Genomic DNA, 23,144 nt, shown 5'->3' on the forward strand with positions numbered 1-23,144 from the left:
TTTTAAAACTGTTTATCTTTAAATGTTCACAGATGCTTTGAAAAAAGAGATCCTAACACAATATAGGGAGAGAATAATTTCCTGGGTTGCTGAGAGTATGCCTAAAATATTAATTTAGAAATAGAATAAAATCAAACTGGAAAATACTCTGGCCTTTGCACTGGAGCTGACATTTGTTATGGAAGATAGACTCCTCTATAACCACACTGCCCTCCCCAACCAAACACGCATATTAAAAAACAAAACAAAACAAAATGTGGGTTGGGAATGGGGATGGAGTGGGGAAAGAGCTAGGGAAGACAGGAATAGATAAAGACAGCATCCCATTATCTCATAGATAGCCCAGGTACTTCGTGGGCGTCAACCTCTCTGAAAGCAGAGGATGTCCTTGTGTAACAATGGTGTCTTGCCTCCTTTGGTCCTGACCTATGTAGTTCACTCATATTCTTCCTAGACTTGCTAGGCAACCCTAACTGCCAGTCCTGTCTTCCCTAAGAGCTGTTTGTAGAACAAACAAAAGTCCAAATACCAGGCTTGTGAAATAACCAGGCTACACTGAAGTCCCGTCATGTTCTTTTTTTATCTAGAGATCTGCCTGATATTAAAGATTTCATTGCCATGTGGTCTCCCCACAGAGGTATGATGTCCTTTTAGAACCTTCTCTATCTGTGGTGCAAGCTCAGGTGTTCACTGGTGCAAGTGACGATGGCTAGACATTTGGACTCAGAACCTTACTGTGTCGCAAAAGATGCTAGAAAAAAAAGGAGGCTGTAATACCTAATCATTTAAAAACCAAAAACCAAAACACATACATTTTGAGTGGGGCTTAGGAAGCTTGAGAAAACCACAGGGTTAAAATTTTGCAAAACCCAAACCAAATAAACACAAATAATCAAATTCTGCACAAAGATGCTGGAGCTCTGCTGATGCCAACCAGTGTGGTTTTTAGATTCTGGTGTCTTCTTTTTTTTTTTTTTTGAGATGGAGTCTCGCTCTGTCACCAGGTTGCAGTGCGGTGGTGTGATCTCAGCTCACCACAACCTCTGCCTCCCAGGTTCAAGCAATTCTCCTGCCTAAGCCTGCCGAGTAGCTGGGACTACAGGTGTGCACCACCACACCCAGCTAATTATTGTGTTTTTAATTGAGATGGGGTTTCACCATGTTGGCCAGGATGGTCTGGATCTCTTGACCTCATGATCTGCCCATCTCAGCCTCCCAAAGTGCTGGGATTACAGGCATGAGACACTGTGCCTGGCCTCTGGTATCTGTTTTACATGGTTATTAATATTGTAGATGCTCTTCCTTTGTAGGCTTCCTAACCCCAAACTGCTTTTGTTTCTTATGCTTCATGACAGGTAGTTTTCTTTAGACTTTTTTCCCCCTAATTTCTTTCAAACATAACAAAGGTAGCGAGTGACATGAACAAGATCCATGGATATAATGGGGCTAAAGTATAAAGCACAAGCATAAGAGTGAGAGACGTATGAGGCTTGCGGAAAGCGTGAACTGTTGAGTACATGCTAGGGTTTTTATGCATCCCTCTTGTGCCTTCTATGCTACATCATCAGCTGTGAGTTGAGGGCTCTTTGACTTGAAATCTTTTGCTTTAACGCAAAAACCTGCTAAATGGAGGGGCCCTGAAATTTAGGTTAAAGACTCTTTTCTCATCGTAGAGCAGAAGTGAAGCTGCATGCCATGTTGAAGCTCTGGCAAAATCTCAACTTTGGGAATGCACAAGATACAACATTCACAGGTGTGACACTTTCCTTAGACATCTATGGCAGGTCCAGGCCTGAGGGGCATCATACTTTTGGGTCTTTTGTATTTTACAGAAATACTAAAATTAGCCATAAACTTTGTAAGTTTAAAAACACAGGAAGACACAGCTCACAACTGATCAAGTCCCCAGAGTATTTCCACACTGCGGGCTGCTAGTGTAGTGAACAGGTAGCAGAGCCAGTGCGTGCGTGTTGACTTCAAGAATTTCTAAGGAATGAAGGAGGGGCAGGAAACTGCCAAGACCAAAAACTTGTGGTTGCTGGATGGTAAGTATTTTGCATACCTTCTCTCACTTCATCCTTATATCACCCTTGTGGGATTGGAACCATTGCCCTCACTTACTGTTGAGGAAGTTAAGGAACTGAGCTCGTAGGGGCCAGAGTTAATAAGTGCTGGAAGAGAACTCAAACCTGGTTCTATTAGATCCCACAGTCTATATTCTGGGTTTAAAAAAAATTATTCCACAGTATCTGCTAGAATCAGTCACATAGCTGATTTATGAATGTAAGAGAGTGCATAAATGATAAATAGTGGGTAGGGAAGAAATATTCCTGAAATATCTACTATGTGCCATGAACTTCATTAGAGCATAAATTTAATCTTCCTAAGAACCCTCTGAACTATTTGTTATTATCTCAGTTTTAGATGTGTGTTAGCTGAGGCTTCTGGAGGTTCACTAGTTGATGAGGGTATGTAACCAGCTAAGTAGTTGAATTAGGATTTGACACTTGTGCTATCTGACCCCGAAGCATGATATCCTTTTATCATAATAATACTATTCTGCCTGGATACAGGCACACTAAATATGCATCCCAGCTCTGCCCCTTATTAGTGACTCAGCCAGTTGTTAAGACTTTCCAGGCCCCAATTTCTCATCTGTAAAATGACAGATGCTCCATCTATTTCAGAGGCTCATTGGGAGCAGCACAAGATAAAAGTCTGTGAAGGGATTTTGAAGAGTTAATAAATTATTAAAAATACAGCAGGGATTGTAAGAATATTAGAGTGAGGAGTTACTAATGCTTGGCAAGATCTGAAAAGATCCAAAGACAAGCCATGTCCTGTAGCTGGTTATGTGTGATTGGAGAAAGATTATTCACTAATTTTCTAGGAAGGAAAACTCTCTGTTTTTTTTTTTTTTTTTTCCAGTCAGCAGTGAAGCAAGGGTAGAGAAGAGGAAATTTTATGGTACATAGGCAAAGTTCTTTTTTTTTTGTAAACTGGGATTCTTGGATGCAATTTATGGTCCTATATCTGGATTGTGCCCATATTACATGTAAACTCTGGTACCAAGAATCTATTAGAGATCCTTATAAGAAACAAAAACACCTACCAAAAGCTGTATGATTAGTTTATTTTTGAAATGTAAACTATTGAAATGAAGTTCACTAATAAACTTAGAAATTAAGTTATGACACAACAAAAATGAATTAAGCAATTAAATCTTCTGCTGTATAATCAGGATTATAATAGCAGTGATATGGTTTGGCTGTGTCCCCACGCAAATCTCATCTTGAACTCCCATGTGTTGTGGGAGGGACTCAGTGAGAAGTAATTGAATCATGTGGGGGCAGGTCTTTCCCATGCTGTTTTCGTGACTGTGAATAAGTCTCATGAGATCTGATGGTTATTATAAGGGGCAGTTTTCTTGCACATTCTCTTTTTGCCTTCTGCCATCCATGTGAGATGTCATGTGCTCCACCTTGCCTTTGGCCATGATTGTGAGGCTTCCCCAGCCACATGGAACTATAAGTCCAATGAAACCCTTTTTCCTGTATAAATTACCCAGTCTTGGGTATGTCTTTATCAGCAGTATGAAAATGGACTAATACAATAAATTGGTATCAGCAGAGTGGGGCGCTGCTGAAAAAATACCCAAAAATATGGATGCAACTTTGGAACTGGGTAACAGGCAGAGAGTGGAACAATTTAGTGGGTTCAGAAGAAGACAGGAATATATGGGAAAGTTTGGAACTTTGTAGAGACTTGTTGAATGACTTTAACAAAAATGCTGATAGTAATATGAACAATAAGGTCCAGGCTGAGGTGGTCTCAGATGGAGATGAGGAACTTGTTGATAACTGGAGCAAAGGCGACTCTTATTATATTTTAGCAAAGAGACTGGTGGCATTTTGCCCCTACCCTAGAGATCTGTGGAACTTTGAACTTAAGATAGATGATTTAGGATATCTGGCAGAAAAAATTTCTAGGCAGCAAAGCACTCAAGTGGTAACTTGGGCGCTGTTAAAGGCATTCAGTTTCAAAAGAGAAACAGAGAATAAAAGTTTGGAAAATTTGCAGCCTGACAATGTGATAGAAAAGAAAATCCCATTTTCTGGGGAGAAATTCAAGCTGGCTGCAGAAATTTGCATAAGCAATGAGGAGCTGAATGTTAATCATCAAGACAATGGGGAAAATGTTTCCAGGGCATGTCGGAGACTTTTGCAGCAACCCCTCCATCACAGGCCTGAATGTTTAGGAGGAAAAAATGGTTTTGTGGGTGATGCCCAGGATCCCCATGTTGTGCACAGTCTAGGGACTCAGTGCCCTGTGTCCCAGCCACTCCAGTCATAACTGAAAGGAGCCAAGGTACAACTTGGGTTGTTGCTTCAGAGGGTGGAAGTCTCAAGTCTTGGAAGCTTCCATATGGTATTGAGCTTGTAGGTGCACAGAAGTCAAGATCTGAGGTTTGGGGACCCCTGCCTAGATTTCAGAAGATGTATGGAAGTGCCTGGATGCCCAGGCAAAAGTTTGCTGCAGGGGCGGGGCCCTCATGGAGAACCCCTGCTAGGGCAGTGCAAAAGGAAGATGTGGGGTTGGGGTCCCCACATATAGTCCCCACTAGACTACTGCCTACTGGAGCTGTGAGAAGAGGGCCACCATCCTTCAGGCCCCAGAATGGTAGATCCAATGACAGCTTACACTGTGTGCCTGGAAAAGCTTTAGACACTCATCACCAGCCCATGAAAACAGCCAGGAGGGAGGCTATATCCTGCAAAGTCACAGGAGCAGAGCTTGTGTCCTTAATGGGGCACCATGTAGTGGAGATGTGAGAAGAGGACCACCATCCTTCAGACCACAGAATGGTAGATCCACCAACAGCTTACACCATGTGCCTGGAAAAGCTGCAGACACTCAATGCCAGCCCATGAAAACAGCCAGGAGGGGAGCCATACCCTGCAAAACCACAGGGTTTGAGCTGCCTAAGACTATGGGAACCCACTTCTTGCATCTACATGACCTGGATATGAGCCAAGGAGTCAATGGAGATCATTTTGGAGCTTTAAGATTTCACTGTCCTGCTGGATATCAGACTTGTTTTGGCCAATGTCTTCCATTTGGAATGGCTGTATTTATCCAATACCTGTACCCCTACTGTATCAAGGATGTAACTAACATGCTTTTGATTTTACAGGTTCATAGGCAGAAGGGACTTGCCTTGTCTCGGATGAGACTTTGGACTCTGGATTTTTGAGTTAATGCTGAAATGAGTTAAGACTTTGGGGGACTGTTGAGAAGGAATGATTGATTTTGAAATGTGAGGATATGAGATTTGGGAGAGTCAGGGGTGGACTGATATGGTTTGGCTGTGTCACTATCCAAATCTCATCTCAAATTCCCATGTGTTGTGGGAGGGACTTGGTGGGAGGTAATTGAAGCATGGGGGCTTTCCTGTGCTGTTCTCGTGATAGTGAGTAAGTCTCAGGAGATCTGATAGTTATTATAAGGGGGAGTTTTCCTGCATATTGTCTTTTTGCCTGCTGCCATCTATGTAAGACATGACATGCTCCTCCTTGTCTTCTGCCATGATTGTGAGGTTTCCCCAGCTATGTGCAACTGTACGTCTAATTAAACTCTTTTCCCTGTATATTTTACCCAGTCTTGGGTATGTCTTTATTGGCAGCATGAAAATGGACTAATACAAGCAGTTATCTGAGAGATCAATATATGAAACTGGCAAAAGACACAAATACTTGGAAAAAATATATATATAGTCACTGCAAAACCATCTCAAAGAATCTAAGCTATGATTTGTATGCAACTATCAAATTAAATGACTGATATTCAGTGAGACCAGAGATTGTAAGTTAATGTCATTGGTGCGAGGATAAACTAGAATATGAGTATAATTTTCTCTCGCCCCATGTAATAGAAAATGTTAGAGAATTAATGAGAATATTTTTTATATAGGGTTTTTAAAAGCTAGGCTGAAGTCATAAGGCCACAGGACAGTTGATTGACACAGATAATAGTAATAACAACAAAAACAAGAACAATAATGCTGATTAAACACTTAATATATGCCACACTCTACTCAGACTTTTTCATATGTTATTTAATTTTTTAAAACAGCTGCTATGTGAAGATAGTATTATTATTCACTTCATATAGATGGGGAAACTGACTGCAAAGACATGAAGTAATTTGCCCAAGGTCACAGTTCACAAGAGGAAGAGCGAGAAATTGAGTCCAGATCCTAGTGACTAGAGGTTGGTAACTACCACCCAGAAGAAGTTAAGTCAGAGGTCCCTATTCAATTTTCTTGTTTCTCCTACCCTTCCTCTTTACCACCAAAGACATAGCCAGGGTTCTGCAGGAGTAGAGGAGGGCATATTTTCTCTCATCACTTTGAAATAAAAACAATGGGAAACCAGGTAAAGGAAATGGAATAGAACAAATCAAACATCAGCTGAGCCAAAACTTCATTCTTACACCAGCATTCACACAGCTTTCTGCCCTACTTTGTCCTCACTATCCACCTCAATTTTTATTAAAGAGAAATTTAAACAATTGTAACTATTTTTTTTCCTGAGAAATTTAAGGACTAAAAGTGCAGATCATTCTGAGAGCACTAAGTCTAAAAATGAAAATTCCCATTCACTTTCCAGAAACAACTCAGCTTCCCTTCATCCCTATTAGCAGTTAATTGGTCAAGGGCCAAGGAGTAAAGTTCTTTGAGAGAACATTCCTGGCAACTATGCAACCTGACACACCTTACATGTAATGCTGTAGATTTTCAAAGGCTTTTATGTGACTCACCTCTACCAAGACATCCGTGGAGTTATTTTCCACAATCATGGGGATTTCCGGTTTAGCTTAAAGGCAAATAAAACATAGTTAGCGGCACCAAATGTCATCCTACCTGGCCACTAGTGTGTGTATGTGTGTGTGTGTCTATGAGAATCTTCATTCATCAAATATTAATATTTATTTATTAATATTTATAAATTAATATTTATTAATATAATATTGCCAGGCCTGCTGTGTACCTGGCAGTATGCTAGATGCCTAGGAAACAAAGGTGGACAAATAGTATTCACTGTTTTTAAGAAATCTGCAATTTCTTGGGAATACAGATAAACTGGAAGTTATAATACACTGAGATAAGTACAATGATTAAGGACATGTAGTATTTGAAGACAGCTTTTAAATAAATTTTTTAACCTAACCTTGGAGGATAGGAGGAGGCTTTTGGAAGATGTGATGTGGTTACCAGCGATGAGTTAAGTAAAATTGGGAATGTGGAAGACTGGTAGTACAAGCAGAGGATGGGTGGTGGGGAGGGAGAGAAAAGAGGAATGTTCTACATGCACAAAGGCTTATGATATGGTTGGACTGTGTCCCCACTCAAATCTCAACTTGAATTGTATCTCCCAGAATTCCCATGTGTTGTGGAAGGGACCTGGCGAGAGGTAATTGAATCATGGGGGCTGGTCTTTCCTATGCTATTCTCGTGATAGTGAATAAGTTTCATGAGATCTGATGGGTCTATCAGGGGTTTCCACCTTTGCTTCTCCTCATTTTTCTCTTCCCATTGCCGTGTAAGAAGTGCCTTTCACCTCCCACCACAATTCTGAGGCCTCTGCGGTCATGTGGAACTGTAAGTCCAATTAAACCTCTTTTTCTTCCCAGTCTTGGGTATGTCTTTATCAGCAGTGTGAAAACAGACTAATACAGTAAATTAGTACCACCACAGTGGAGTGTTGCTGAAAAGATACCCAAAAATGTGGATGTGACTTCGGCACTGGGTAACAGGCAGAGGTTGAAACAGTTTGGAGGGCTCAGAAGAAGACAAGAAAATGTTGTAAAGTTTGGAACCTCCTAGAGATTTGTTGTATCACTTTGACAAAAATGCTGATGTTGATATGAACAATAAGGTCGAGGCTGAGGTGGTCTCAGATAGAGATGAGGAACTTGTTGGGAACTGGAGCAAAGGTGACTTGATATATTTTAGCAAAGAGACTAGCAGCATTTTGCCCCTGGCCTAGAGATTTGCGGAACTTTGAACTTAAGAGAGATGATTTAGGGTGTCTGGCAGAAGAAATTTCTAAGCAGCAAAGCATTCAAGAGGTGTCTTGGGTGCTGTTAAAGGCATTCAGCTTTATAATGGAAGCAGAGCATAAAAGTTTGGAAAATTTGCAGCCTGACTACGGGATAGAAAAGAGAAACCCATTTTCTGGGGAGAAATTCAAGCTGGCTGCAGAAATTTGCATAAGTAGGAAGGAGCCTAATGTTAATCTCCGCGACCATGGGAAAAATGTCTCCAGGCTATGTCAGAGACCTTCACAGCAGCCCCTCCCATCACAGGCCCAGAGACCCAAGAGGAAAAAATGGTTTCCTGGGCTGGGTCCAGGATCCCCTTGCTGTGTGGAGCCTCGAGACTTGGTGCCCTGTGTCCCAGCCACTCCAGCTATGGTTGAAAGGGGCCAATGTGCAGCTTTAGCTGTTGCTTCAAAAAGTGTGGAAGCCCCAAGCCTTGGCAGCTTCCATGTGGTGTTGAGCCTGTGGGTGCAGAGAAGTCAAGAACTGAGGTTTGGGAACCTCCGCCTGGATTTCAGAAGATTTATGGAAATGTCTGAATACCCAGCAAAAGTTTGCTACAAGGGTGGGGCCCTCATGAAGAACATCTGTTAGGGCAGTGCAGAAGGGAAATGGGGGGGTCAAAGCCCCCACACAGAGTCCCTAATGGAGCACTGACTAGTGGACCTGTGAGAAGAGGGCCACCATCCTCCAGACCCCAGTATGGTAGGTCCACCAACAGATTGCACTGTGCTCCTGAAAAAGCTGCAGACACTCAACACTAGCCCATGAAAGCAGCCAGGAGGGAGGCTGTACCCTGTAAAGCCACAGGGATGGAACTGCCTAAGATCATGGGAACCTACCTCTTGCATCTGTGTGACCTGAATGCAAGACATAGAGTCAAAGGAGATCATTCTGGAACTTTAAGAGTTGACTGCCCTGCTGGATTTTGGACTTGCATGGGGCCTGTAGCCCCTTTGTTTTGGCCAATTTCTCCCATTTAGAATCGTTGTATTTACCCAATGCTTGTACCCTCATTATATCTAGAAAGAAACTAACTTGCTTTTGATTTTACAGGATCATAGGCAGAAGGGACTTGCCTTGTCTCAGATGGGATTTTGGACGTGGACTTTTGGGTTAATGCTGAAATGGGTTGAGAATTTGGGGGACTGTTGGGAAGACATGATTGATTTTGAAATGTGAGGACATGAGATTTGGGATGGGTCAGGGGTGAAATTACATGGCTTGACTGTGTCCCTACCCAAATCTCAACTTGAATTGTGTCTCCCAGAATTCCAACGTGTTGTGGAAGGGACCTGATGGGAGGTAACTGAATCATGAGGGCCGGTCTTTCCCATGGTATTCTCATGACAGTGAGTAAGTCTCACGAGATCTAATGGGTTTAACAGGCATTTCTGCTTTTGATTCTCCTCATTTTTCTGTTGCTGGGAAGAAATATGCTGGGTTTAGGGCATGTGGAATAGGTCTGTGATACATTTGGGTGTTTATTTCAAAGTTTTCATGGGTGTTTTGAGGAGACTTATTCTATATGAGGAATCATCAATGGATGTAAAGTAAGTTCTGATAAGATATGTGGTCAGGGCCACAATATATACTTGGGTAAGACCTCAAAGTAGGTTAAGGACTGGATAAGACTCCACCCAAACACAACCCTTCCAGCCAATTTACTAAATGCAAAAGCCAGGAAGAAGTGCCTTTCACCTCCCGCCATGATTCTGAGGGCTCCACAGCCATGTGAAACTGTAAGTCTAATTAAATCTCTTTTTCTTCCCAGTTTTGGGTATGTCTTTATCAGCAGCATGAAAATGGACTAAAGCAGCTTACAAATAAATTCTCGTTATAAAGATCCCTGAAGTGGAGCAGAGAAACATTTGGCTCTTGTTTGGTTGCTTGGTACTAGGAAATATCAGGGAATATTTCAGTGATTTTGTTGTTTTACTAGATTTTAAGTGCCTCAAAGCCAGTATTTTATCAATTTCTTCATCTCCAGCACTTAACAGTGCCCAGCACAAACTAGACATTAGTACATCATGTTGAACAGAGGTGGCTTCAAGTACATTCTTGAGCATAGCAAACACAGCGTTCTGTAACTCAGTGGAAAGAATGCTAAACCTCCAGTCACAGATGTTGTCAGTGCCTGCTACAGCCACTTGCCATTTACCTCGGCACACTGAAGACCTCTTACTGGGATAACTCTTTGATGACTAGATGACTCTTTGCATAACGATTTATTGAGATTATGGGAGTACACTTAGTCCACAGGTAGTAAAAACTGGGAGTCCCAGAGAGTAAATAGTGATAACAGATGGAGAGATGGTAGATAAATACCCCAGCTTTCTTGCCCTTCATGTGGGATAACTCTGATGTGTGTTCTATGCTGTCTCCCAGTGAGATGAGTTCTAAACCTATGGTGGTAACTGATGTAATCTTGTACATTTTATTATCTTCCTTCCCTTGCCTTCCCTGACTCACTTTCTCACTTCTTTTCTGATGTTTCCAAGGATGGTCTTTCAAATAAATTAATCCCAATCCTTATCTCAATGTTTTATTTCAGGGGAACCCAAAACCAAGATACAACCTGAAACACTAATGGGTGGAGTGGTATCTCTTACCTCCTGTTAACAAATACCAGCAGAATAAAAGCCGTGAAAGAACAACTACTAAAATTTGCAGAGGTGACAGGGTGAGAAAGATTTTCTTTGAGGTTGAGGACAATCAGATTTGGAATTTAGGAGTGGAACAGAACAACCCTGTGATGGGCAGGTGACTCCCTGCCAAGGAAAGGAAAAACAAAGGAGACCAGTGAAGGAGATGCAGGAAGTGGCAAAATTGCTGGAGTAGCCCCTCTTGTCTCTGGTCTGTTAGAGAATGAAGAGTTGAGTAATGAGCACTGTTTGGGAAGAGGAAATATGCTGGGTTCAGGGCATGTTGAATAAGTCTGGGATACATTTGGGTGTTGATTTCAAGGTTTTCATGGGTGTTTTGGGGAGACTTATTCTATATGAGGAATCACCAAGGGATGTAAAGTAGGTTCTGATAAGATATGTGGTCAGGGCCACAATATGTACTTGGGTAACACCTCAAAATAGGTTAAGGACTGGATAAGACTCCACCCAAACACAACCCACCCAGCCAATTTACTAAATGCAAAAGCCAGGAAGCAGGAAAAATGTAATTTTCTGAACAAGCAGGCAGAGCTTCATATTTTAAAGCATCCACTGAAAGGACTTCAAAGAAGAAACAAGAGAAATGTAGAGACAGAGATATGTAGAATCCAATAGGGTGATAAAAGTGACATATAAAAGAGTGAAAAACATTTAAGATCAAAGTAGAGGTATTTTAATGCAGCAAAGAGATATAGGACACAGCATAGATGCTGACAAGGCAATTAGATCAAGTTATGGTGCAAAAAATCTTGATCAACAGGGGACACAGCTTGCCTAAATTACAGCTGATATTTCTTTCCACACTGAGGATGGCTGCCTTCATTGGTTTGCCAATAGACCAGAGGAGGCAGTTTCGTGTTTGCACTAAGACAGTCACACCCTGGTAAATAAACAAATGGTGATAACAAAAGAGATGAACAGCTTGTTTCCAACTCTTCACAGGACACTGTTTAGGCTCCGTAAGGAACCTGGTCATCAGGGATGATTATTGCCTAGTCCATCCCTGAGGAGAGATGAAGAGAAAGAGAAGAGGGAGGATGCAGAGGAAAGGGGAGGACAGAGGAGGGAAGGGGGAGGCAATTTTGCGTTTTCTTCAAAATACTACATTGTATGACTGCCAATAATAAGGCAATACAATTCCAAATAATTTTTTTTTTTGCTTGCTCTGCCCTTTAGAGAATTGAGGAACAATCTAGCAGCCTGTGCCCATAGGTTTGTGAAGTTGTTTTCCCTTTGTTTATCTCATTTTCAAAAATAATTAATTGCCTATCCATCTCACTGCTTTTCTCTTTGCCTTCTTTAAAATTGACTTTCCAAAAGACACAGATCTTTGTCACAAAAAATGAAAAAACATCCAAAGGCAGGGGCTTCTCTTTATTAACGGTGTTTATTAATTAGTGGTACTTTCTTGTACCACTGGGGAAAATAGAATTCTAACCTTTCTTCCTTAAATTTGCACCCTGCAAATACTCTGCATTTTGAGTGAGGCCGCAGTGGATTTCACAGCTCAGCTCCACAATCCCGACAGTGCAGGTTCAGAAGGCCTTTCCTGAAGGCTCCTTTGCCCGAAGGGCTGGACCTGACTGTCTCACCCCAGCTGGCCTTGGCAGGATAGCAGGGGAGGAGGAACTTCTGCAGTTTCCCTGGGGCTATATTTATCATCTTCCTTTTCTCACTGACCTTACTCCACCTTGCTCAAGCAAGCAACTAAGACAATTAGACAACTAAGCAATTAGACTTTGGCAGCTACAATTAAAGAGACTTCCAGTATTCTGAGAAACATTAAAGTTTTAAATAAGATAGTGGTCACCAGGAAATTGATCTGTCTGCTATGGTTTGAATGTCCACTCCAAAATTTATGTTGAAATTTAATCTCCAGTGTGGCAGTATTGACAGCTGGGGTCTTTCATGGGTGACTGAATCATCAGGTCTCTGTCCTTATGAATAAGATTAATCCATTTATGGATTAAAGGGTTATTGGAGTCATGAGTTATGATGGGAGGGCAACTGGTGGCCTTATAAGAAGAGGAAGAGAGACCTGAGTTAGCACATTAGCAAACTCTGTCCCCTTGCCATGTGATACCCTGTGTCACCTTGGGATTCTTCAGTTAGTCCCCCCATCAGCAAGAAGGTTCTCACCAGATGCATCCCCTTGACCTTGGATTTAGCCTCCATAACTGTAAGTAACAAATTCCTTTTCTTTATAAATTACTTAGTTTCAGGTATTCCATTGTAAGCAACAGAAAATGAACCAATACAGAAAATTATTGCTTACTGTGTGATTTTATTCTGTTAATGGAATCATTATTCTTTAGCATTCTACCATCATTCTCATCTCCAACAAGAATGACAAGTATCCAGGGAAACAGACTCCAGCATTGTTACCCACGTGTGGCGGCTCTGCAGCATAATAGAGTGCTTCCTCTTCAGGGAAGAGCAGGGCAAGAGACAGGAGGGTGTCAGGGAGTCTGTAGAACAACAGCCCTTACCAAAAACCTTGATTGTGGTGGAGCTCCTCAAGATTTTGTCAGGACCGACTCTAATGTGGCAAGAGAACTTCCGCCCATCATCGAAGATTTGGACTGGAGAGAGGTGGAGTCTGTAGTCTGTACCAACCTTGACTCTATCTTTAAGTAATGTGGAACTGCTGATGAGGTGATCTTGGGAGATAAGTGTTTGCTGAGTTCCATTATCCTCCTGGTGAGAAAAATCGTTACCAGTTATTGAGCCCTCAACTGTGCCAGCTCTGAACTAGGCATTTCACAAGCATCGACTCATGTATTTTTTGTAAAGTAGAGAGGAAGAATGAAGGATGGAAATTAAGAGACATTTAGTATATTACCAGAGAAAGTATACACTTGACTTTCAGTTAAAAACTATTGTCACCCTCTCCTAACAAATGGAAACATTCTGTTCTTCTGACTAGACCTTCTCCTTCATAATCTTCTATGAACTGCATATCTGGAGTAGGATTTGGGGGCTGGAATGGGTGTGGAACTAATGGCAGATTTTAATTTTCATTTAAGAAGTTCTGGCATCTTACTGCTAAGATGTGCTGAGAAGACTGTATCAGTGTGAAGATTTCATAAAATCTTCACTTAAACTGAATGATTACAGTTATCCCTGAATTCCTTTAGAAAAGGACTCTCTACAGCTCCTCCCTGAGCCTGGACTAGGATCAGGTAAAGTGACGTTCTCAAAGTCTTGCTAGTGAAATGTTGGCACCCAACAGTGAGTACCTCCTTAAATTTTGTGCCCTGGGCACCTCCTTGCCTCCTTTCACAGCCTTGTTCTGGTCCTAACCCTATTCTCTTTTTTTCTGTGTTTGTGTTAGCTTCAAAGAGGATGCATGAAGAGTAGGCTGAAAATGTTAATCTGAATTTTGGAGATCAGAGTATATTTGAAGTACTTGGTTTTTCTATCGCATACCCTTCCTTCCATCTGTGATGAAAAGCACTATTATTCTGTCTGTGCCTGGAATTTTTTTGGACAAGCTCCCTGGGTTGTCACAGTGTTGATTGATGTCAATAAACATGCTCACTAGGGGCCCAGTGAGGAGGGGATTCTTGAGGGGCACAGGGGTAGAGGATGGGTTAGGTCTTCGGACCCCGTTAGTATGACTCAGCATTCTCGGTTGAGCTGCTTTTAAAACACCCCGATGCACACGCTTCTCTTCTAGAGATTCTAATTTAGTCCGTCTGAGATAAGGCCATGGCTAGGACAGTTGTTTTTAAGGTACTCAGGGGATCCAGGGCTGACATCTACTGGCCTAACTCTAAACAACAGATGAATCCTTGTGCACAGGCATCAGGGGAAATGGAGGGAATTAAAATGGAGAAGGATAAACAGGAATGCATTCAATGGGGGGAAATGTTACAAAATAATGATAAGATCTATGAATTGGAATCTCTAGTTTTAAAAATGAGACAGATCAGGCTACATGAAATGGAAACCCCATTCAAGTATGGGCAGAAACAGAGGAAGGACTAAAGCAGACTTCTTAAATAGTTTCAAGAGATAATTCCGAAACATACTTAGTAGAAACTCTTATGTAAGACACAGTTCTTTAGCTGAATCTGGCTAGGATTTGTGTCAGTCTTACATGCAGATAGTATTGTGTTATTGGCTGCAAATAATCACACTCTGCTGAATTCTTTTTCCTGAAGCAATTTACATACCTTTTACCCTTAGAAAGAAGGACCCAAGAATCTGTGCTGCTGTTTTCTTTAAAGAAGAAAAGCACAAGAAAAAGGGAGAAAGACTGTATTACAGAGACAGGATCCCCCAGAGGAGCTCTAAGTATTGGGTGGGGACAGGAGAAGAAAGTGGAAAGCATGTCACTCAGCACTGGCAGGTCTGGAGGTCAGTAATTAAGAAGGCAGGTAACCCCTGCAGATCTTTTGGCACAGGTATGTTTGGCAGCCTCTTGCTTTTTTGTGTGTGTCAGGATTTTAGAGTTGAAAATGTTCCTTGGTCATTTAGTATATGACTACCATTTGGAACAGTTCCATCAACTGTCACTTTGTTGTGGGAAAAAGAGCAGTTACATGCTGAAGTTGGAGACCGGTGAGAAAAACCACTTTTTTCTTTATTATATAGCAGATTGTGACTAGGTGGTTTAGTTGATAGAGAAAAAATACAAAACCTTTCTACTTTATCCAAAGGTTGCTTTTTTCCCCTCGGCAGTTGACTTTTGCAGAAAGAAGGTTTGTTCCTTCATTGGAAAAGATGGGATTCAGTTGCAAAGAACGCCCTGTAACCTACAAGATAAGGAGATCCTGAGACATTCTAGAGTCTTCAGTTATAAAGGGGGCAGTAGCAAGAACTTACATATGAGTGGCTGCCTTCATAGAGCAAATGGGAGGAGAGGTGAAAAAATTAGCACAGGCAAACAACGAAATGCCTAGGGATGGGAGAGGAAGAAAAATACTAATATTATGTTATGACCACTATTAAAATTTCATATTCTTATTAGTCATAGTTTAAATTTATTTAGTACCTATTATATTGTAAGAATTCTGCAAAGTCCTTTCAAGTCTTGTTTACTTCTTACAACTATGTAAAATAAATTGAGGCTAAAAATTTGCTCAAATATCACACAGAGTAAGAGGTATTTAAGAAACAGCATCACAAAGCAAGGATGCCCAGAACTGGGGACAAATGTCTCAGATACAATTTGTACTAATAAGAACCAAACTATGAAATCACAATAATAAATTAAAAAAACCTTTCTGAAGTATATAGAGTGAGAAGTTTAACAGAAATTTTAGAAAGCTAGAACCTTTCATGTGAGTTGTAGGTTACAGGGGTGTGGGCAATTTGCTGGTTGAAAGGGGCCTTTGTATGACATATTGACCCACTTTTGGTGATAGGTGTTTAGCGCATACCTCAACTCCTACTTGATAATAATGCTCTCAGCTAACCCAGTCTTCAGGAAACAGACTGGTGGAGGCTAGAATCTGCATGTGAAAGCCTGATTTCTACCAGGTTTTTCTTTTCCTGTTCTTCAAAGAAAAAAATTGCTCACTTTAAAAATTATTAATAAGTATTTCTAAAACTTTATGGATTCACACCTTGGTAGACTCTCACATTTTAATGGGAAATATAGATTTAATGAGCTAACATATATGATATACTTACTCTAGTCCTGACACTTTATAGATGTTCAACAATACAAGCTTATTATTATCTAGTCCAGCCTATGAGATCAACCTGCTATTTCATGAGTATTCATTATGTGCCTGGCTAAATTGAGGAATTATGGAGATTCATTGCTATGGTTTGAATGTTTTTGTCCCTTCCAAAACTCATATGGAAACTTAATCCCCAATGGCACAGTGTTGGGAGAAGCCTAATGGGAGATCCAAAGGGCTCTGCCCTCATAAATGCATTAATGCCTCTGTACAAAGTGCTTGTAGTAGTGAGTTCTCTCTCTTCTGCTCTTCTGCCATGTGAGGACACAACTTTTTTGTCCTCTCTGGAGAATACAGCATTCAAGGTGCCATCTTGGAAGCACAGAGACCAGGTTCTAACTTGCTGGCACCTTGATTTGGGACTTCCCAGCCTCCAGAACTGTGAGAGAATAAATTTCTGTTTATAAATTTCTCAGTTTCAGATATTCTGTTATATGCAGCAGCACAAAATAGACTAAGACAGTTATAAAGTCATGAATAGCTCAATCTGCTCTCTTGCCAGTGTCAACCCTTATACGCTAGCCCTTGGGGGACAAAATGGCCATGAAGCCCAGAGACAACAAGTTGATTGAAAATACTGTTCCTTAAACAATATAAATGTAGTAAGGTCTCAAAAACATACAAGCAACAGTCCGCCTTTATTTACAAATTTGATATTTTGTTCATCATGGGTTTTCCCTAACTTCTGATTTTTAAAAATATTGTATTAAAATATTTATCTTGATTGCTAATACTTTTGTGCTCCCTTAAATTTTGCTCCCAAGATTAAGAGCCTTACTTGCTTCACTCTAATCCCAGCCCTTAGGTCGCATAGCTAGTAAGTAGTGGAGATCCAGGTCTTGAAAACAGCAATTTCCCTCCAAAAGTCACATTGTTAATGACTTTGCTATATATAGTCTCACAAAAGTAGTAGAAGAAAGAGTCTTTACCTTTCCTACATATAATCTACTTAAGGGCTGAGTTTGGTGGCTCATGCCTATAATTCCAGCACTTTGGGAGGCCAAGGCTGGTGGATTGCTTGAACTCAGGAGTTCAAGACCAGCCTGGGAAACATGGTGAAACACTGTCTTTCCTAAAAATACAAAAAAATTAGCCAGGTGTGGTGGCACATACCTGCTGTACCAGTTACTCGAGAGGCTGATGTGGGAGGATCACCTGAGCCTGGAGAGGTCAAGGCTGCAGTGAGCCAAGATTATGTCACTGTACTCCAGCCTGAGCAACAAAGTCAGACCCTGCCTCAAAAAAAAAAAAAATCTAAAAAAAATTAATTTTAAAATATAATTTTTAAATAGATTTTTTGCACTAAAAAAACTACTTAAGGAGAAGAACAAACACACACACACAAACAAATATGAAAATCAGGAGCCACAGAAAATAAACAAATGCATAATTAAATTATGTATAGGAGCTTAATAAAATAATTAGCATGATAAGGGCTGAAAGGGATCATATTGAATCATGAAACTGCTTAAGTTCATGACAAATTCTAAGTTCATGACAAATTCTTAAGTTCATGACAAAGTCCCTTAAGTACTTGACAAATTCTAAAATAAGTCACTGAGGCTTTGTTTTTGAACTAGAATCAAAATTTTCAATTTAGAAGAGGAATGTTTGTACTATAGATTGAGTGTCGCTTATCTGAAATGCTTGGTATCAGAAGTATTTCAGGCTTCAGATTGTTTTGGATTTTGGAATATTTATGTTATGCCAGTTGAACATCTCAAATCTGAAAATCTGGAATCTGAAATAATCCATTGAACATTTCTTTTGAGCATCATGTGTGTGCTAAAAAACTTTCAGATTTTGGAACATAATTTCAGGTTTTCAGACTTGGCATGTTCAGCCTCCTTGATTTAGTGATGATATTTCGTCTCTGAGCTATCCTGAGCTCCTTGAAACCAGCTCCATGTCAAAGCTGGATGCACTGACCACAGCACTTGGCAGGTGCTGAGTGTACAGAGCTCATTCGATAACTGCTGTTAACTGTATTGATTGCTACTCCTTTTTTCTCCAAACTGTTTCCTATCTTCACATTTCCTCCATTTATTCTCCATCCAGTCAGTGCTGTCAAAGCAAGCTGCTTGCAAAGCTTCCTATGTCCATTTTGTAGACCACCAGAACAATATATTTCTAATCATTGTTGTTGGTTATCAACACTTTGCAGTTCGGCTAGCACTTTATTTTTTTATTAAAGATAATTAGAATCAGCTGCCATCAGGTAAGAGGTTACAGTTTTGTTTTTTGAATAGTGAGGCATCCATAAGCATAACAAACATTGTCTAGAGTACCATTTACCTTTTAACATAAATAGCACAAATATTAAATAAGAGCATATTGAAGATATACATAAAAATTTTAAGATAGATGAGCCTCTGTAGTTATGTGCTTTGGTCACTAATATTGAATTGTTTGAATTGGAAATATTCTTGTCCTTCTCTTCATGATTTTAAAGAGAATAATCATGAATTTCTTTATTTTCACTGACTTTGGAAACAAATATTTCCTCATACACATTTTCCCATCTGCACTACCAATTTGTACTTAAAGTTCCCAGGGTCTTGGTGTAGTGTAAGTCTGTCTTTTGCCAGCCAACTATTTGATTATCCAGCTCAAATATAACCTTTTCTAAGAAACTTTTCCAGGTCCATCTAGTCGGAATTGAACTATTTTTCCCATGCTGCCATTTTTTACATTTTTATTAAAGGTGTATGTCATGGTAGGAAATATGTCCAATATAATTTTGTATCCCTGCAGGACTTAGCGCTCAAAACAGATTAACATAAGTTTATTGGACTGAACTGAAATTTATGCTGTGGGAAATAAGGACGATAGTTTGCTATGAAAACAGAGTATTATCGTATATTTAGAAGCTTCCAGAATAAGACTGCCGAATTTCCCTAATGACTATATGCTTATGTCCCAGTGCGTAAAATGGGAAAAATATCACTTATCTTTTAGCTTCCAACTGCATCCCATCAAAATATACATATTCTAGGATTTCTTATACGTTACTCCTCCATTCACATAGATTATTAGTCTTCATTAAAGGGTTAACCCTTTGTGTTTACTTAGTTACCCCTCACGCTGGATGAATGTTAGATACACCGTCCATTTGCGCCTGATGCCTGTCTACCTCAGTGTATTCCCAGTCCTGCAATGTAACTTCCCAAAATGCAGAGTGTGTCCCATTAACACATTTAACACAGCCTTAGCATGAGATCAGGCACATGTAACATAAGAGTTTATTTTATAAGACAGAATCCCAATAATAACCTTTCCTATGAGGGTCATGATTGAATTAATTAGCTTTTATAAAATTACACATACAGGAAGACATCACTTTCATTTTTCAGTGACTTAGATAATTTTAGTTTGTAAATTGTTTCCTAGGTTTCGTGAGTCACTTGGGGCAGAAGGCCTTTGAAGCTTCCCAGAGTTCAGTATAGGAAGTTTCTGCTCTCCTGAGCTCACCTTCATCACTTTTATGTTGTAATCTCTTTCTAAAGAGATTATATAATGTTTGTAAGAACAATAGACTTATCATTATGATTATTATTGTTAGTTTAAAAAGAGATTAAAGACCAAAAATACGGATTGGCTGGAATATTTGTGTCCTTTGCAGACATGTAGCAATTATGATACTAAGAGTTGTAGCTTATTCCCTAACATAAATGTTGCCAGTGGCACCAGTTTGTTTTTGACTTCACTGCACAAAAGAATTTGAGAGCAATTTTACCGCACAAAAGAATTTGAGAGCAAGTTCAAAGTGGAAGGAGGTAAGAGAGCTTACTGCGAAGCAAAAGTACACTCACCGCTGATCACAGAGGGCTACTCAAAGGTGAGACCATGCTGACTGACACTAGAGAAACTCCCTTTATGAGTTTCATATGATTATTCATGAAGGGGTAGGAAGGCGTGTTGCTATTAAGCACGTTCTGGATGGTCCTCTGGATGTGCATGTGCTATTTTTGTACATGCTGGTAGATACATGGCATGTCTCATTAACATCTTAAATCTCTACTCATGGGTGTATTTTTTACTATTCTAATGAGCATGGGTCAGCCCAAAGACACTAATCATGGGTTTCTGCACTTGCATGCATGTGGGAATTTTTCCTTTCTGCTCCTTTACCTCCTTGCTGTAGGATGTTCTAACCATGAGCCCAGGGTGTGGGTTGTGCACTGTCAGGCAGTTTGTTCTCTCCATTTATTTAGGAAGTTTGTTCTCCTTTAAGGGAGACTATAACCACCCTATGTCATCTACTTTTTAAGGACATTATTTGGTTTAAGAGACTGGCCAAATCCTACAGCCATCAACAGTGTGGGGCATAGATGTAAATGAGAGGACATTTTGAAAGGACATGCACTATAGGATTTTAATTAGCACATTTGCCAACACCATGTTCCCTTTGAAGAAAGGTTTCTTTAGAAAGATTCTTCAAGTTGTCTGTATCACGGTGTATTCTGTAAAGTGGCAGCATGGCTTGAGGTTCTAGTGGATGTTTAAGATTCACCCTCTCACTGTGTGACCTTACATGCACTCTCTGGAATTCATTTACTCTAAAGGTCCTGGCAGAATCCAAAGGTAATGTCTATATGGCCTTCTTAGTTTCTTTAAAGGCAGCTACTTGATACACGGTGACTCATCAGTCATCAAGTCTTTGAGACTTAATGAACTGCCACTCAGTAAATAATCAAACAGCATGAATTTAGTGATCATCAATTTAATATGAGAACAATAAACAAGACTGTGGGGAAAGAGGACAAATAGAAACAAATTAATTCAAGTATTTATTAAGTATTTATGAGTACCCATGTTCTGGACTCTATACTAGATGCTAGAGATTTTTAAAATGAGCGATACAACTTTTTGTCCAGGAGAAGCTCAGAGTCACATAAAAGACACACACTGAAGGCTTTGCATTTGCTTAGAAAAACAGATTACATACCCATGAGACAAGATAAGAACACTACAGTAAAAATACGTACAGTAAAACTTTAACCAGTTTAACCAGTAAAAAAAAAACCAGTTGCCATTGTTGGTGAATCTGTGATAATTGGGATAGGAACTTTCTGCTCTGTTGGGGGAAAATATTGAAGCAAGGTATGCATTTCATTACTAAAAGGTTTAGTATAGTACATTTCTGTTCTCTTGAAATTATCTCACTTCTTAACCTTTTTCTCAGATGTATGTTGTATCATGTTTGTTAAGAACAACGGACTTATACTCATCCTAATGATGTGCATAATGTCCAGGAAGCCTTACTTTTTGGAAAGCAAATCCTATAAAAGGGCAAACGTGTTTTTTGACAGATGACAGACACTGTAGGTTTTACAACCATTTGGGAGAGTTATTTTAAAATATAATTCTTTTTATTACTTACTATATGAAAAATAGCTAGATGGTGAAAAATTATCAGCAGGTTGTATTTAAAGTTCTTCGTACAAGTCAATTATTTCGGATTTGGCACAAACCCAAGGAAATGTTTTTATATATAGGGTCTAGTTTCCAAGACTGTCCACAAAAACCTAGGTAGCTTGTAATGTGAATAATCAACCATCTGAATCACAGTATTTTCCAAATTGAGCCAGCTGTTATATTCATGAGGATCCGTGAGTTTAATAAGAATTTTTAAATCCTGTTTTCATTTTGACAAAAATATAAAAATTGCACTTTGGGAGGCCGAGACGGGCGGATCACGAGGTCAGGAGATCGAGACCATCCTGCCTAACACGGTGAAACCCCGTCTCTACTAAAAAATGCAAAAAACTAGCCGGGCGAGGTGGCGGGCGCCTGTAGTCCCAGCTACTTGGGAGGCTGAGCCAGGAGAATGGCGTAAACTCGGGAGGTGGAGCTTGCAGTGAGCTGAGATCCAGCCACTGCACTCCAGTCTGGGCGACAGAGCAGACTCCGTCTCAAGAAAAAAAAAAAAAAATATATATATATATATATGTGTGTGTGTGTGTGTGTGTGTATATATATATAAATTAACATACAGTAATCATATTCTGTATCATCTAAATGAATGCCCTGTTATGTGATTCTTGAAATCATGTTTATGGTCACCTCTATAATTGTGTTTGTCTCTTTGTTGTCATTTGTTTTTAACAGTTTTAGGGGTTTACTGTATACACTGGTTAGTAGCTGGCTGCCATTTGATTGACTAACATTAAAGTTATAATGACACAATTCTTTCATATTTACTATTATCCTCATGTTGATTTTGTTTATCTGTTATGACAAAAAGCTCAGACAATTTTAGTTTTTAAGATTAAATTTAGATTTTAAAATAGACTGATGCATTAGGCAGAATAGTGTAGACTAATGATAAAATAAAAAAGGCAGACAAAGCGGATAAACGATGCAGTTATGTTAAGGTATAGGCCAAATTAAATCATAAATCCAATTAGATGAAGATCTGTATAGATGAATTCTGCAGTATTTCAAGGAGAGAAAAGTAGCGGGAGAGTTTAGTTATCACACAGGACACGTTAAGCAACTTAATAGTCAGCCCACCATAACTGCCGAAGTGAATACTCAGTGGAATTTTTTAAATTTATAACTAGGGTTATATCTTACAGTGCCTTAGCAAAATAATAGACCAGTATTTATTTTTGCTCTACACATCATTTTTAAAATTGGAAAATTTTTCATAAAAATCCAGATTTCTGGCTTTTTTTTTTTT

General features: G+C 39.8%; 1 protein-coding gene across 1 annotated transcript in view; it reads right to left on the reverse strand.

Annotated features, from left to right (window-relative positions):
- Positions 1-23,144, reverse strand: part of CD96 (CD96 molecule) — a 113,861-nt gene that overhangs the window by 70,631 nt on the left and 20,086 nt on the right. Inside the window, exons 4-5 of the mRNA XM_011969735.1 lie at positions 13,256-13,463; positions 6,820-6,875 (exon numbers count right to left, since the gene is read on the reverse strand). Of these exons, the coding sequence (XP_011825125.1) occupies positions 6,820-6,875; positions 13,256-13,463 (264 nt within the window). The remainder of the gene's footprint in view (positions 1-6,819; positions 6,876-13,255; positions 13,464-23,144) is intronic.

This window comes from Mandrillus leucophaeus, unplaced genomic scaffold, assembly GCF_000951045.1.
Source record: "Mandrillus leucophaeus isolate KB7577 unplaced genomic scaffold, Mleu.le_1.0 Scaffold900, whole genome shotgun sequence".
In the NCBI taxonomy this organism is placed as follows: Eukaryota; Metazoa; Chordata; class Mammalia; order Primates; family Cercopithecidae; genus Mandrillus; species Mandrillus leucophaeus.